Source organism: Lutra lutra, chromosome 2 (genome assembly GCF_902655055.1).
Source record: "Lutra lutra chromosome 2, mLutLut1.2, whole genome shotgun sequence".
Taxonomy (NCBI): Eukaryota; Metazoa; Chordata; class Mammalia; order Carnivora; family Mustelidae; genus Lutra; species Lutra lutra.
Window position 1 is genome coordinate 199,540,985 of NC_062279.1, and position 17,189 is coordinate 199,558,173.

At 35.3% G+C, this 17,189-nt stretch overlaps 1 protein-coding gene and 1 long non-coding RNA gene across 2 annotated transcripts in view; one reads left to right on the forward strand and one right to left on the reverse strand.

The window, feature by feature from the left end:
• The window catches only part of DCK (deoxycytidine kinase), a 28,112-nt gene extending 11,180 nt beyond the window's left edge, over positions 1-16,932 (forward strand). The window contains exons 3-7 of the mRNA XM_047719483.1: positions 9,347-9,540; positions 10,541-10,688; positions 13,331-13,446; positions 14,441-14,531; positions 16,434-16,932. Coding sequence (XP_047575439.1) covers positions 9,347-9,540; positions 10,541-10,688; positions 13,331-13,446; positions 14,441-14,531; positions 16,434-16,460 — 576 coding nt within the window. The 3' untranslated portion in view covers positions 16,461-16,932. The remainder of the gene's footprint in view (positions 1-9,346; positions 9,541-10,540; positions 10,689-13,330; positions 13,447-14,440; positions 14,532-16,433) is intronic.
• LOC125093803 (uncharacterized) lies at positions 772-7,370 on the reverse strand. The gene is made up of 3 exons (XR_007125342.1): positions 7,216-7,370; positions 2,151-2,215; positions 772-981 (listed from the first exon to the last, which is right to left on the reverse strand). It is a non-coding gene; the product is annotated as an uncharacterized LOC125093803 (long non-coding RNA).
• Positions 16,933-17,189: the final 257 nt, after the last annotated feature.

Genomic DNA, 17,189 nt, shown 5'->3' on the forward strand with positions numbered 1-17,189 from the left:
ATACAATTCAGTAGTGTTAAGTATATTTCCAGTGTTGTAAAACAGATATTTGGAATCTTTTCATCTTGTGGAACTAAAACTTCATTAAACAGTTCTCCTTTGCCCCTTTCCCTTAGCCCTTGGGAACTGCCATTCTTCTCTCTTTTATCTATGAATTTGACTACTTTAATTAATTGATTAACTTATTTTTAAGGTTTTATTTATTTTTTGATTTTAAAGATTTTATTTTTAAGTAATCTCTATATCCACTGTGGGGCTTGAACCTACAACCTTGAGATCAAGAGTTGCATGCTCCATTGACTGAGGCAGCCAGGTGCTCCTGAATTTGACTGCTGTAGATACCCTAATATAGTTGAAATCACACAGTATTTGTACTTTTGTGACTGGTTTATTTCACCTAGCATATTATCCTCTAAGTTCTTCAAAAAAAGTTTCAAACTTCTCACTATATAACAAGCGTATTTTATATATATGTAACCTACTTTGTTATCCCTGTGCGTAGCAAATTTATCCTAAGTGTTTTTCAGATGAACCAAGTTCGCTTCTAATAGATATCATTAAATGTATTTATCAGGTAGATTTGCTGCTTTAATGAGCTCTAGTATCGCTGTAGTTCAAAATAATAAAATTTTATTTCTCAGAGAACAGTACAACATGGTATTTGGTGGATGACATGCCATGCTGTGACTCAGGGACCCAGATGCTTTCGAAATTGTGGCTCATCTAACCTCTAGAACAGTGCTTCAAACATTAATGTTTATTAGAATGACCTGGAAGACTTGTTTAATCACATATTTGGGCCCTACCCCCAGTTTTTGATTTATTAGGTCTGGTGTGGAGTGGGTGCTAAAAATGTGCATTTCTCACAATTTCCCAAGTGATGTTGCTGTTGCTGTTATGGGGACCATACTTTGTTACCCTTGCCCTGGAGCTGTAGTTGAAGAACCTCTGCTCTAGGGTCTTGGTGTCCTTTGCTTCTAGCTGATGGAGAAAGAGAGAAACATCACATTTGAGAGGTTTTTAGAGCGAATCCTGGAAATGGTATTCGTTGTTTTGCTCTACTTCCATTGACTAGAACCTGAGTCACATGGCCACACTCAACTACAAGGGAGGCTGGGAAATAAAACTTAGTTTGTGTCCAGGAAGAAAAACGATGTGTCTTTAGGGAACAAATAGCAGTATCTGCCACACACGCATTTCTAAATAGGAGTACCTTACGTTTATTTTTTAATGTAACTTAGACTCAAAGGTTCCAAGTTTAATTAACTTATGTGGAAGAGATCTTCAACAGATATTCTCTATTTTCCACTTCTAAGAGATAAAAAAATAAATTATTAGAAAAACTTAAATATGCCCTTTAGCTCACAGTCCTAAGCACATTCATTTTATAAAAGCATACCAGGGATAATGTAACCAGGAATAGAGCAGACTAATCCAAGACTTAAATTTTTTTGTTTTGAATTAACATTTTCATTACAGAGGATCCTGTACATACGTGGATACCACTATGACCCTGCCCCTCTACTTTAGCATCAAAGATACGTAATTCCTTTAGTGAAATGAAAAAACTTCTTAAGATGATGTTAGGATTAAACTCGGAGTCTACTTTGCTATCAGGTAAATGCTAGCACCTATCATGAAATTAATTGTAACTCAGAAAATCAACGGTAACTCATTAATATTCTGGTTAATTTAATGCACAAAGGGAGAAGGCCTAACAGCTCTATTTCATTTTATTATTTTTCATTTTTTTCATTGCTTTATATCACTTTCTTTCCCCTGAAGCTATTTTTGAATTTGATTTACTTTAAAATAAATGACCACAATCATCTACCACCTTTCTGAAGAACTAGGGAAGTGTGTAAAAGCTGGTGTCATTACTAAAAGAAATATAATGTGACCTGGCATTTCTGTTTTATTGGATTTTTTTGATTTTTTTTTTTCACATTGTAGGTTTATGCTTGTTTTTTGGTCTACTCATAGACCCTCTTTGAGGGGGAGTAGCTGACATCCAGGAAAGAAGTTTCGTTAAGGGAAAACGTTTTTTGATTGGTAAAAAGTTTATTACCAGATTATTTTATGTTGCCAAACTCTGCTTGAATGACAATACATGATGGAAATATGCTTAAAAAAACCCCACATTTAATTACCTTTTCTTTTAAGAAGGGATGTTTGTAATAGTTAAAAAGTACTGGATTAGGCACGTACAAATAAGCTGAGAAAAAGGAAGGAAACAAATCATTTGAGCAGCCCAAATGGAGGTCACAAAAAGATGTGTTAAAATTAATGTGGTTTCTTCATAGGGTATCTACTTAACACTTTTGACACAATCTAATAAACTTATTTTCTGATTAGAAGGGGCTATCAAGGGAGGGACTGCAAAGAGATGGCCACATCGATGACCTGACATCTAAGGAAGAAATAGAAAAACAAAAATAGACAAGAACTAAAAACTAATACCAATTTGGGCTCATTTAGTCTAAGATTGAATAGCAATGTGAATACTTTGTGCCTGATATTTTATGTGTACATTGGAGGCTTGTGCTCTGTTGCTAATTTCTTTTATAAATCCAGCACTTGGTATTCACAAATTTATAAAGTTGTCTTAGAGTAAGCGTCTATTACTGAGTAGTTTCAAAATGCTATCCTTACATGGGTAGGAAAATAAAATACATACTAGTGTCTTCTCCCTATAAAAAAACTACATAAAAAAAGTGGTTAAGTTGATAAACTTCATTTAGTTGAAAAGACTCACTTGTATGAAATATTTTTCTCCTGGAGGATGCTGAATAAATGGAAAGTCAGTTTATAATTAAATTAACAAAGCCTTTTTAATTAAACTTAAAAAATTCATTCTTTAAGCAGTTTGGGAAGGTAACAAACTACACCTTTGTTTCAGTTCATCATCCGTTGAGAGTTTTTCTAAACAGACCTATTGTTGACAGTTAGCTTCTTGCTATTTTATGCTTTTTTTTTTTTCAATTTTGGGAAGAAGATTCAGTTAATATGTGGTTTGTGGTATGTAATTTAAATTCTGCCTCAGAGTGCCATGTGTTTGTGTGGTTTTTAGTTCTTAACTGAAACTTTGAGGTCAATATTTACACTTCTGGATTTTTTTCCCCCCAGAGGAAAACCACCTGCTTTGAGCGTGAACTTCTAGGAAGTGTTCAGGGGTGTTTCTTTGGATTAGGATTTGGAATAGGAATTAAGCCATCATATTTTATTCCTTGAAAGTTACTATACAAGATTAAAGACTTTTTATGACTTTTGGGGGGAATCTTTATATGGGTTCACATTATGGAAAAGGCTGAGAAAGCTGCCTTTGCCCATCAAAGGACCTATGAAGACAGCTCCTTATTTCTTCCTTTGGTCTGGGACTATCGATAACTATTTGCCCCTACAATGCACGTGGTGGGTAAAATGTCTTTCCTTTAAAAACAGTAGTATTCAAGATAATCAGCTGTTAGGGCAGAGCTCATTCTTGGTTTTCTGACAGGCAGGGAAATGATCATTTCTAGTTCACAAATGGAGGACTTCTCTCCTAGGCTGTTTTCCCTTCTGGTTGTCTGGACTATGAATAAAAACTCTTCTTTGCTAAAGCAGTTGCAGTTGAACTAATAATAATGGGGTATGGTTCTTGAAAATGGAAGCATCAGGTTTATATATTTGATTTGGTATGTGTTGAAACTTTTAGGGATTATTATTGGGTCACTGGAATTTAGAGAGAGGGAATATTAGGAAGTGAGAATGACATATCCCAAGGTATGTGAGATTGTCTTTTTCCTTATAGATAAAATTGGAATTGGTTTTATTTTTCTTCCTAAAATGGGCTTAAAAGTTTAAAAAGGGAAGCATATGCTTAATGATAAGATTGTAGGTAAAATTCAGTGACATTATATGTTGTTGCACTAAATTTTTATATATAATCTAAATATTTATAAGCTCTAATTCAGCTACTATTTAGCCATGTAATCTTAGAAAGCACTTTAGTTTTTCTAAACTTTTCTTAATCATTAAAATGGGAGTGATAATGGGAAAAATCAAGCTTGTGCAAGAATTAAATAAGAAAACAAAAATGAAAGTCCACTGGGTTGGAAAGGTAAGCTGTTGTATATTAAGTTAAAGTACATGCAATATTTGGGGAGTTCTTTTTTTTCTTTTTTTTTTAAAGATTTTATTTATTTGGCAGACAGAGATCACAAGTAGGCAGAGAGGCAGGCAGAGAGAGAGGGGCGGCCCCCTGAGCAGAGAGCCCGATACTGGGACACTGGGATCATGACCTGAGCCGAAGGCAGAGGCTTTAACCCACTGAGCCACCCAGGCGCCCCATTTGGGGAGTTCTTATACTAAAAAATTATTTGTTGTTTATCTGAAATTCAAATTTAACTGGAGGTCCTGGGTTTTGTTTTTCTTTCTTAATCTGACAACTCTAATATTAAAGTATTCTAATACATTCTATTACTATGAAAGAAAGAAAGAAGGAATATTGGTGGCTTCTTTCTGTTCATCCTTTTATTTTGATTTGGAAAGTGTGGAATGGTAGGATTTATTGACTATGAGCTATAATAGTGAAGTGACAATGGATAGTCCTCAAATGCTAAAAATTATTTCCTATATATTTTACAAATTAGAGATTCATTTAGAATACCAGGTCTCTTTGAAAAGAAAGCCACATATTAAATTAGGTATTCCCTAATGTATATTACTTTAATCAGACTACATAAAAATCTAATTACAAAACTTTGTGGGTAGAGGGTATTGTTAAGTGAAATAAGTCAGAGAAAGGCAAATGAATAAAAAACAAAAAGCAGAATCAAATCTGTAAATACTGAGAACAAGCTGATGGCTGCCAGAGGGGAGAAGGATAGGAGATGGGCAAAATGGGGGGAAGGGAGTGGGAGATACATGCTTCTGGTCCTGGAATGAGTAAGTCACAGGAACAAAGGGCACAGCATAGGGAATCTGGTCAATGATAGTGTAAGAGTGTTGTATGGTGCCAGATGGTAGATACCCTTGTGGTGTGCTCAGTGTAAGACAGAGTTGTGTTGAATCACTATGCTATACTACTGAATTAATGTAACATTGTGTGTCAACTATACTCAAATATTTTTTTGATATGAAAACCAAGCAATACTGTGCCTGTAGTTCCTCTCAGTAAAAATTTCCTAGAACCAAGTCCCCCATGCTTCCACTAGGTGGGATATATGGTCTCCATATCTAAATATTTTATAAATACATATATATTTTTTGTATATCTCATTTTGCACATCTTTTAATGTTTGACTTATTCCTGAGTTCTCACATATGTTTCTACATTCAAACTGTTGCAGTATCATGTGTTACTTAGCTTCTAGAAAATTATACATTTGGAACATCTGGGTGGCTCAGTCGGTTAAGCATCCAACTTCTGCTCAGGTTATGATCTCAGGGTCCTGGAGATGAGCCTAGGATCAGGCTCCTTGCTCAGCAGGGAGCCTGCTTCTCCCTCTCCTGCTGTCCCCCTGCTTCTGCTCTATCTCTCTCTCTCTGTCAAATAAATGAAATCTTCAGGAAAAAAGATTATACATTCATGAGAGAATGAGAATGGAAAAAGGTACATTTATTATTAAAATATATTTTTTTTTTCGGTATAGAGCCCTGCAAGGATCTCAGGGACTTCTCAGGCATTCCCCGACCACACTTTGATGACCTCTGTTCTAGATAATATATTTAGCTATGGAAATTAAAGACTCAATAGAAACTCTAGAAAAAAAGATTCTTTAAAAAAACACCCTTCATCTAGAAGATTAGTAATTCTACTGTGTCATCACATCTAGTTTGTGTTCATATTTCTCTTTTTGTCTCATAATTTTCTTATAGTTTGTTGATACCGAGTTAAACAAGGTTCACATATTATATTTAGTTGATATGCCTTTCAAATTTTAATCTATTGGTTCCTCTTCCCTTTTTTCTTTGAAGTTTATTAGTTGAAGAAACTGGGTCATTTGTTCTTGTATAGTTTCCGTCATTCTGGTCTTGGCTGAGTGCATCTCTGTGGTATAGTTTAACATGTTTCTCAATCTCTGTATTTCCTGTATATTTGTAGTTAGATCTCTAGAGCTTTGATTAGATTTGGCGTTCTTTTTTGGCTAGACTTCTTAAGTGTCAGTGTGTACTTTCTTCCACGAAGGAGGATGTCCTTTGTGATGTTAGAATCACTCTGTTCTGACTTGCATTTCCAGGGTCTGTTTAGGTTTTGTCTGCGTAATTCATACATTATATTAGATCTTCTCTAATGATTTTAGGATCTCTTGCTAATTGTTGCCCTAATCTATCAGTTGGTATTAGAAAAGGTGATAGATATTCTAATAATCAAGGCTGTTGGCTGAGATTCTTCAGTCGAAGGAGATCCTTTCCTCATCTATTCCATTAATTTGAAATACCATTTGCATACAAAGAACCAGAATAAAATTTTGGATAATTTTTTCTCTATATCTAGAAATTTCCAGAATAATTAATTGGTTACCTAGAAACCTCCAAAGATGATTCAAGAGTTTGGTTTTTTCGTTTTCTGGTTTTCTTTAGTATTTTGAATTTATGATTTTTTGCCTTCTATTCACCATTCTTTTCAGATGTTCAAAGGGTCCTATCTTTTTTTTTTCTTTTTTAAGATTTTATTTATTTATTTGACAGATAGAGATCGCAAGTTGGCAGAGAGGCAGGCAGAAAGAGAGGGGGAAGCAAGCTCCCCATTGAGCAGAGAGCCTGATGTGGGGCTCGATCCCAGGACCCTGAGATCGTGATCTGAGCCAAATGCAGGGGCTTTAACCCACTGAGCCACCCAGGCACCCCAGGGGCCTATCTTTTTGACAAGTGGAAGCCCTTTCATAACTGGCTCCCTTGTCTGTGGTACAACTTCAGCAGATTTTGATAGTTTACTTGTTTCCTGGAGCAAGATGTGTTAACCTCATCTTGTACATTTCTTTCTTCAGGCAGGAATCAGGTATGTGACACTAATTTTTTTCAGTGGGAAATGGTATTTAGAGATCATAATCTGGGTGACATTTATGTTTATTCCTAAAAGGTTGTCATTGTTTATAGACCTTTTGGTGTATGGAGCTAGGAAAACTGTTTTTTGGGTTTTTTTAAAAAAATGTATTTTATAGAAAGGAAAATTATTCATGAGTTCCAGATGCTACTTCAGATTCATTTATAATATTACAGAGATTGGGGCACCTGAATGGCACAGCTGGTTTGGTGTCCTACTCTTGGTGTTGGCTCAATCATGATTTCAAAGTCATGAGTTTGGGCCCCATGTCAGGCTCTATACTCAGTATGGAGTCTACTCGAGGATTCTCTCTTCCTCTGCCCCTTTTGCTCATGCTCTCCATCTCATGCTTGGGGGAAAAATAAAAGATTACGGAGATTTTAACTTTATTTTTTTATTCTACATTTTCTTAAACTGAAAATACTGGTTCCAACAATATGATTATGAAATCACAAGATTTTAGGGAGGACTTGTTCTGTTTTATTAGAAAATTGGGGCCTACCTAAAATGCCTAGCGGGGTCAGGTAGCTGAACAAATGAGTGGGGCCTGTTGTGAGAATCAACAGGGAATGACAGGGGCTGATGATGAACTGGAGAGGGTATGTTCCACCTAATGGAAGCATGTGTGATTTGGTTTTAGGTAATTTTTATTGAGAGGAACTATAGGCACAGTATTGCTTGGTTCTCACATTAAAAAAATTTTTTTTTCAGGGGCGCCTGGGTGGCTCAGTGGGTTAAGCCGCTGCCTTCGGCTCAGGTCATGATCCCAGAGTCCTGGGATCGAGTCCCGCATCGGGCTCGCTGCTCAGCAGGAAGCCTGCTTCCCTTCCTCTCTCTCTGCTTGCCTCTCTGCCTACTTGTGATCTCTCTCTGTCAAATAAATAAATAAATAAATCTTTAAAAAAAAAAAAAATTTTTTTTTCATTTGAGTGTAGTTGACACACAATGTTACACTAATTTCAGTTGTATAGCATAGTGATTCAACACAACTCTGTCTTACACTGAGCTCACCACAAGGGTATCTACCATGTGGCACCATACAACACTCTTACACTATCATTGACCATATTCCCTATGCTGTGCCCTTCGTTCCTGTGACTTACTCATTCCAGAACCAGAAGCATGTATCTCCCACTCGCCTACACCCATTTTGCCCATCTCCTATCCTTCTCCCCTCTGACAGCCATCAGCTTATTCTCTGTATTTATAGATTTGATTCTGCTTTTTGTTTACTTTTTTATTCATTTGTTTTTTTCAGATTCTACATATGAGTGAAATCATATATTTGCCTTTTACTGACTTATTTCACTTAACATAATACCCTCTAGGTCCATTTATGTTGTCACAAACAGCATAACCTCATCCTTTTTTTGGCTGTATGTAATATTCCACTATATGTATTTTTATGCTTTTTAATATTTTTATATTTTATATATGTTTTTTATATATATCACATTTTCCTTATCCACATCCATTATCCATTCCTTTATATATATCACATTATCCTTATCCATTTCCTTATCCATTTATATATATCACATTTTCCTTATCCATTTCCTTATCCTTTCCTTATCCATTTCCTTATCCATGAATGGAAGGAAAATGTTGACACTAATGTTGTTTCCATATCTTGACTCTTTGTAAATAAGGCTGCAATAAAAAAGCGTGTGTATATTTTTTTGAATTAGTGTTTTGTTTTCTTTGGGTAAATACCTAGTAGTGGAATTACTGAATCATATGGTTATTCTATTTTTAATTTTTTGAGAGACCTCCCTACTGTTTTCTACAGTGGCTGTACCAATTTACATTCCCACCAGTAGTGTATGAGGATTCCTTTTCCTCCACATCCTTGCCAACACTTACTGTCTGTTTTGATTTTAGCCATTCCGACAGGTACAAAGTCATATCTCATGGTTTTGATTAGCATTTCCTGCGCCTCTTCCTGCTGTGCTCTCTCTCTGTCGAATAAATAAAATCTTAAAAGAAAAACAAAGAGTTAAATAAATATTGACAACTAATTCAAAATTTTAGAAGGGCTAAACAAGTATTTTCTGCCATAGGCTTTTAGTTTGTGACTTCTTGTGGAAAAGCTCTAAGGAACTGATGGTTAAGCAAGCTAGCCTTTCAGATTCTTCTAGACCTCAGGCAACCTGAGAACTGCAATGGGAAAGAGCAGGAGGAAGAGGACTTAATCATCTTGATTTTGCTAATTGCGATGCATTTATTTATCTAACTTCTCTTTTTAAACTTTAAAAAAATTTTAAATAGATTTATTGAGCATTCATTCTGCTTTTTGTTTCTTTTTCAAATTCAAAATAGGAACTGACGACATCTCAGGAAAGTGGCGGAAATGTTCTTCAGATGATGTATGAGAAACCTGAACGATGGTCTTTTACCTTCCAGTCATATGCCTGCCTCAGTCGAATACGAGCCCAGCTTGCCTGTCTTGACGGCAAGCTCAAAGACACAGAGAAACCTGTATTATTTTTTGAGCGATCTATATATAGTGACAGGTATATATAAATGTCTTGCACTTGTCATTCTGGAATCGTGGCATGGAACTGGAATTTTTTTTCTATTTCTGGTAATCAAAGGAGTAAGAAGCTATGCTGAGGATTTGAGATGGAACATTTCCTTTAGCAGTTTGGTAATCGTGGCATTAGGGAAGTTCTAGCATTAATAATTGCTAGCTTCCATGGAGACTTTGGGGACTATGGTAACCATATCATTCAAATTTATGGAGAAGTTTTTTTTTTTTCCAACCCTTTTAAAATCTTCATCTACCCTGGTTAAATCTGGGTCTGTATTCAAGACTTGCTTCTTGAGCAAGATCAGAAATCTCTAAGGGGCTCTTAGAGTTACCCTGCTTATGTAAGGATTTTTTAAGCTAGAGAGCTGGCGCAAAACAAATATTCACAAACTTTGGTCACAGGATCCCTTTCCATTCTTTATAATTATTGAAGAGCCCAAAGAGCTTTGTGTCTTACTGATATTCATGTTAAAAATTAAGATTGATGAATATAAAGAACATTTACTAATTTATTTAAAATTAGTAATATAAACCCATTACATATTAGCTTTAATAACATACTTATAAAAATTATATTTTTCAAAACAAAGAAATTAGTGAGAAGAGGCTTGTATTGTATTTTGCAAATCTCTGTAATGTCTAACTTAATGGGAGACAGCTGGATTCTCATTTATGCTTCTATATTCAATCTGTGTACCATGTTCTTTTGGTTGAAGTATTGTACATACAGTAATCTGGCCTCTCACGGGACATTTGGAAAGACCTTGGGGACTACCAGGGGTCACGACCCTACCTTTTTGAGAACTGATGGCCAAGAACATAGTTCTTGTAGTTGGAGATACTCTATTAATTTTTTTTCTGCTAACTTATTATCTGCCATGGATTCTGGGAGAATGTTCCATGTCCATTTAATAGATTTATTTTCTCTTTTCTGTTTGTGTTTTGTGGAAAGGAATTATGTTTTGATGTAGACTCTCTTTCAGGTATGTCTTTGCATCTAATCTGTATGAATCTGACTGCATGAATGAAACAGAGTGGACAATTTATCAAGACTGGCATGACTGGATGAATCAACAGTTTGGCCAAAGCCTTGAACTAGATGGAATCATTTATCTTCGAGCCACTCCAGAGGTGAGACTCAGTAAGAATTTGCGTGCTGCGGCACCTGGGTGACTCTGTTAAACGTCTGTCTTTGGCTCAGGTCACGATTCCAGAATCCCATGATCGAGCCCCATGTCAGGCTCCCTGATGCTCAGTGAAGAGTCTGCTTCTCCCTCTCCCTCTGCCCCTCCCCCCTGTGTGTGTGCACTCTCTCTCTCAGTCACTCTTTCTCTCAAATAAATAAAATCTTCAAAAAAAGAGTTTTTAAAAAATTTGCTTGCTCCATTGACAATTTAAAGTAATATTTAGAAGTCCTTTTAGTGGTATGCAGTGAAGGCAATTTAGTTCAACTCCACTCCTTACTCTTTATTTCCCACATCCAAATTAGAAACTGCGTAGATAGGAGGATTCTCTTTTCTCAGCAAAGAAGAAACCCAGATTTGTCAAGTTGCTCTTTTAGGCCCTACTCTGTGTTTCCTCAGTTTTGTTCTTTATTATTTCTTCCTAACTTTGGCAAGGTCTCTTATCTATCACAGCTAGATTTAAAAATTTGCTCAATGGGGCGCCTGGGTGGCTCAGTGGCTAAGCCTCTGCCTTTGGCTCAGGTCATGATCTCGGAGTCTTGGGATCGAGCCCCACATCGGGTTCTCGGCTCAGCAGGGAGCCTGCTTCCCCCTCTCTCTCTGCCTTCTGCTCGGCCTACTTGTGATCTCTCTTTCTCTCTCCCTCTGTCAAATAAATAAATAAAAATCTTTAAAAGAAATTTTGCTCAAGCAACCCTTAGAATATAGGTTTCTTTTCTTTTCTTTTCTTTTTTTTAGAAGATTTTATTTATTTTTTTTGTGAGAGAGAGAGCACAAGTAGGCAGAGTGGCAGGCAGAGGCAGAGAGAGAAGCAGGCTCCCTGTTGAGGAAGGAGCCCGATGTAGGACTCGATCCCAGGACCCTGAGATCATGACCTGAGCTGAAGGCAGCCACTCAACTGACTGAGCCAACCAGGCGTCCCAGAATATAGGTTTCTTGGTGTGAGACCAGATATTTTAGTTACTGTTGAATTTCCATTGCCTAGAATAGGGCCTAGGTACATAGTAGGAGCTCAGCAAATACTTGTGAGTGAATTGCAAAGTTGATGGAAGTCCATTTCAAGAAATCTTTTATGTTTTCATGGCTTGGGCTGGATAGTAGCTTCAGTTGAGAAGAGAGTTAGAGAACCCTGGCCATTTTCAGTTAAGGGAGCTTACTTGAAAATGTGACTTTCATTATAGATTATAACATCGCCATTCTTCTTTTTTTTTAAGATTATATTTATTTTGGTTTATTTGTGAATTGTGCTGTGAATTGTGTAAGACTGATGATTCACAGACCTGTACCCCCAAAACAAATAATACATTATATGTTTAAAAAAAAAAAAGATTGTGTTTGTTTTTTATTTTATTTTTTACTTTTTTAGATTTTATTTATTTGACAGAGATAGCAAGAGAGGGAACATAAGCATGGGGGAGCTGGACAGGAGAAGCGGGCTGGAGAGGGAAAAGCTGGCTGGAGAGGGAGAAGCAGGCTCCCACTGAGCAGGGAGCCCTATGCTGGACTCTGTCGCAGGACCCTGGGTTCATGACCTGAGCCGAAGGCAGACGTCCAATGACTGAGCCACCTAGGCATCCCAAATATTGTATTTATTTATCTGAGAGAGAGAGAGAGAGAATGAGAGCACAAACAGGGAGGAGTGGGAGAAGCAGTTGCCTTCCTGAGCAGGGAGCCCAATTCGGGGCTCGATCCCAGGACCCGGGATCATGCCCTGAGCTGAAAGCAGATGCTTAACTGAGTGAGCCATCCAGGCGCCCCCATTCTTGTTTATATATGAAATTATGTAATGAATCCAGGAAGTGGATCCCTTCCATAAAGCTAACCTAACTAAGAGCTTACTTATTAGCAGGTTTCTGGTTTTCCTGCTTCCATTCCAGTTTTTATGTTTTTTATTCCCCTGTCTTCCCTAAACCACAGAGTAGGCAATGATGAATATGAATGTCATGACTACTAGCCAGAAAGAATACTGTGTTGCTACTGAAGCTGAATTTTCAAAGAAACTAGGTTTCTGATTCCAACTGATGATTTTGTTCTTCTTTTTAATATCAAGAAAGCCAGAATTTAATAATAATTTTGAAATTCACTTCTATTTTTTAAAATAATTTTTGTTTTTAATTACAAAAATAGTAAATGCAAATGTAGAACATAAAGAATATAATAATTTCATTTTGCTAGAAAATATAGTATCTTCAAGTCTGTAAACACAAAACTTTATTTCATCAAAATTATTTATAATATCTTTTGATTGTAGGATATTTAAGTATTTGAAAAGAGGATTTATAATAAATTTTGAAGCACAGTTTGTGTATTGAACTTCTTACCAAACTTACTTTATACAGTATTTTTTAAATAGGGATCCCATAAGTTTATAGATTGATTCTGAAAGTACTACTTGGCTTAGAACCACCAAATGGTTAGAACCACCAAATTTTTCCACAAGGAGGAAAAAAATGAACTATTTCAATTTTCTGGAAGGCATAAATGGAGATTTGTCTAGCATAACTAAAAAGACACTAGAGAAGAAAAATTTAATGATCGCAGACAAGAATAATTGTTCCTTGCCCCCAACCCCTTTCTGTTTGCTTTTAGAAATGCTTGAATAGAATATATTTACGGGGAAGAAATGAAGAACAAGGCATTCCTCTTGAATATTTAGAGAAGCTTCACTATAAGCATGAGAGCTGGCTACTGCATAGAACACTGAAGTAAGACTTCCTTATACTTACTATTTATTTTAAAGACCTTTATCAAATTTTAATCTAAAACATGTACAGATTTTCATTTTCAGCCATTTTTATTTTAAACTAGTATTATAGGATCTCCCAGAATTAGGTGTGAGTTTTGGTTCTTTTTTATTTTAATGAGATCCTAATTTTCTTAAAAAAAATTTTTTTTTTTAAGATTTTATTTATTTATTTGACTGACAGAGATCACAAGTAGGCAGAGAGGCAGGCAGAGAGAGAGGAGGAAGCAGGCTCCCCGCTGAACAGAGAGCCGGAGCCCGATGCGGGGCTCTATCCCGGGATCCCAGGATCATGACCTGAGCCGAAGGCAGAGGCTTTAACCCACTGAGCCACCCAGGCGCCCCTATTTTCTTAAAATTTTTGTAGTTAATCTCCTCCAGTGGTATTGACAGCCTAATATATGGAATTTAAATGATAAAGTTGGAAATTTGAGTGCATTACTTAGGTACTCTTTTTCAGAGAGAATTTAAGATAAGATACTTCAAATTTAATTTTTAGATCAAGGCTTTGGAGGTAGTATAGCACAGTTGTTAACAGCACAGACTTTGTTGTCATTATTAGTCAGATCTTGGGTCAAATCCCAATTTGTTAGTGTGTAACCTTAGGCATCCTTTGAACCTCAGAGTGACTTCCTTGAGCTTTAGTTTTCTCATCTTCTCAATGCAAACACTCCTTACTTTATGGGAGTTTTTGGTTTTTGAGAAGAATTACATGTCACAATGCCTAGCTTTATTTTTTTATACTTGAGATTTTTAGTTACTATTAGTATTATTATATAGTAGTAAGTCTAGGGGAGAAAGAAGAGGTTTCCAGGTACTTGCTGGATAAATTTAATGTAAAATGACTGACAACATTTTGATTTTCCAGAGATAATATAGGAGTGAATTTTTAGTGCTTGTCTTTTATTTATTGCTTTTTCTATTTATTTAGTTCATCTCTCTCTTTTTTAAAACAGAACCAACTTTGATTTTCTACAAGAAATCCCTATCTTAACATTGGATATTAATGAAGACTTTAAAGACAAACATGATGGTCTGATTGAAAAGGTAGACTTATACAAAGACTATACACTAACATGTGATTTGTCTTGTCTAGAAGTATTATAACTTGTGAAAAAATGATTTTCTAAGAGAAAAATATGGATAAAATTACAGTAAGAGACAGTTAAGAGCTTTAGAGGGATTTAGACCTCAAATTCTAATCCTAAATTTAAATTCTAGCTTAGTGGCCTTACCTAGAATGAGGAGGTTCTTTTATCTATTAATCCCTTTATCTGTAATATAGCGATAATCACATTAACGAAAATTCTTGCTCACCCCCTTCTCTTCTGCTTTGTTCCCTCTTCTTCCCCTCTTCCTCCATCACCAGTCTTTAGGTAGTTGAATAATAAACTACTTGTGAAATTAAATTCATCTTTTGCAACTAAATTCAGTATGGAAGATATTTGAAGTTGTAGGTTAAAGATTTCATCCATTTTTATATGCGCTAAAGTCTTGAGATTAAAGGATTTTTAGTTTTGACTTTATGTGGGACCTTGTCAATGATGAATTGGCATTGTCTGATCATCAAGTCATTGTCTTAATAGAGTTCAGCTATCCTCTACATGTTTGGGAGCTGATTATACTCTGTTAAAGAGTGACACCTGTACTGATAAAGGGACTGGGAGAAAATCTATTGATGTGCACTTGAGAGAGAATAGTAATGGGGATTGTATAATAAATATCCTACTATCCATATTAATTAACTTAGTGATGATCCAAGATCTAAACACAAAGCCATATTTTTTTGGTTTGTTTAGTATTAAGAGAAATTTAATTTTTTTCTCCTTCATAAAATGCCTGCTATTTACTATAACAGAAACCTGACGTTCATAAAAATATCAAGAATTTTGAAAATCTCAACATTTATTATTAACTACTCTGTAGCATATGATTGCTTTTCTAATGATAGAAAAAAGTAGAGCATATCTGGAAAATTCAGATGACCTCTTTATACCATAATGATGTTAAAAATAAGGATATAATTCATTTATAATACTATGAAAATAAATGAAATAAAATTAAATCAGCCATTGTAATTCTAACAGCCAACCAACATTTTAACTGAGTCAATCTGTAAAACCACTTTTTTATTTTATCTAATTACACTTCTGTGTTTTGACCAAGAATAGTCTTTAAATGTTATTGTTTACATTTACTTTCATTAATAATGCTAATAATTGGCTTTTTTTTCCCTTATTGAGATACATAACTGACATACAATGTTATATATAGTTTCAGGTATACAGCATATTGATTCAACAAGTCTATATATTACCCAGTGCTTGCCACCATAAATGTAGTCATCATCTGTCACCATATGACATTATTACAATAGTTATTTTTTAGGAATTTTTTACAAGGCAATAATCTTTGTTTCTTCAGAAGAATTATTGCATCATCTAGAATTTATGGAGAACAGAATCTTTTTGCATTGTGATGTTGGTCAGTTGGTTAGGTCCATTCACAACTTACATGACCTTTCCTTGCATATTAACATTACAGATTTGCATACATGATTCAGATTTGTGCTTCAGAAAAATTACAAGTTTTAGGTGTCTGGACCTTTGAGAGTTGTTTAAACCATCACAATTACTAATATTTTTGGTGCTAAAGCTGAATGTCAGTGATCAATGTTATTATAAAGAGATTATGAAATTTGTGTTATGCCTGTTAGAGAACTGTATCAATCTTAGATGTAAATTTAATAACTCCTGTAGTGACATTTTAGGTCATTTATCTTTTACTACTGAAGTATTAATATATCTTTTGAAAATAAATGCTGTGGTTTTGTGTTGGAGTTACTTATACAGTTGGGGTCTTCAACAGTTATTACTATTAAATAGAGATGAATACAAGACATTTCAAATTAGCCAAGGAATTACATTAATATTTATTTCCTCCCCTCAGGTCAAAGAATTTTTGAGCACTTTGTGATTTTGCTGAAGACTACAGGCAGCCAAATGATTCCAGATACTTCAGCTTTGAGTATCTTCGTAGCTCAGTATTCATACAAGTCTCTAGAAAACCCAGGTTTTTTACCATTTTTGTTCCAAGAAAAAAATTGTTTTGATGAATTCTATGTAAAAGTTTATGACCTGTTTCTTTTCTTTTTTGCCTTAAAAAAAAATAAGACATCTAATTATCTCTCACAACAAAAGGTCTGGAGGTAGATGGTTCCAGAGTAAGTACTGCCTAAACTACATCACAAAGGACCCAGCCTCCTCCTGTCTTTCCCCCTATTATTCTCCTCAGCAGGTTGGCTTCCCTCTCCCCTCACCAGTTTCTTAACTGGGAACTTTAATGTTACAGAGTAAATGGTAATGTTCCCAGTGTAAATTAATGTACCTATTACAAGCTGAAAAGTGGAATTTAAGGAACCCCTATAAAAGGATTATGAAGTTTTAAATACTTTTGATCAAGTGTCTCCCCTACCATCTTAATTTATGTGGAAGATAAGACCATTTTAGTATTTAATCACTTCAGTGATATTTATGAATGTGTCTATAATTCATTCATAAAGGAGCAGGTCAGACTTTGCTCCCATTTTGTAATGGCATAAACTATCTTACAAGTATTTAATCTTTTTTTCTGCTTTTGTTTCCACATCTGTGGTATGGGTGAGACTACATCTTTTTCCATGGGATTTTAGAGGATTAAAGCAGA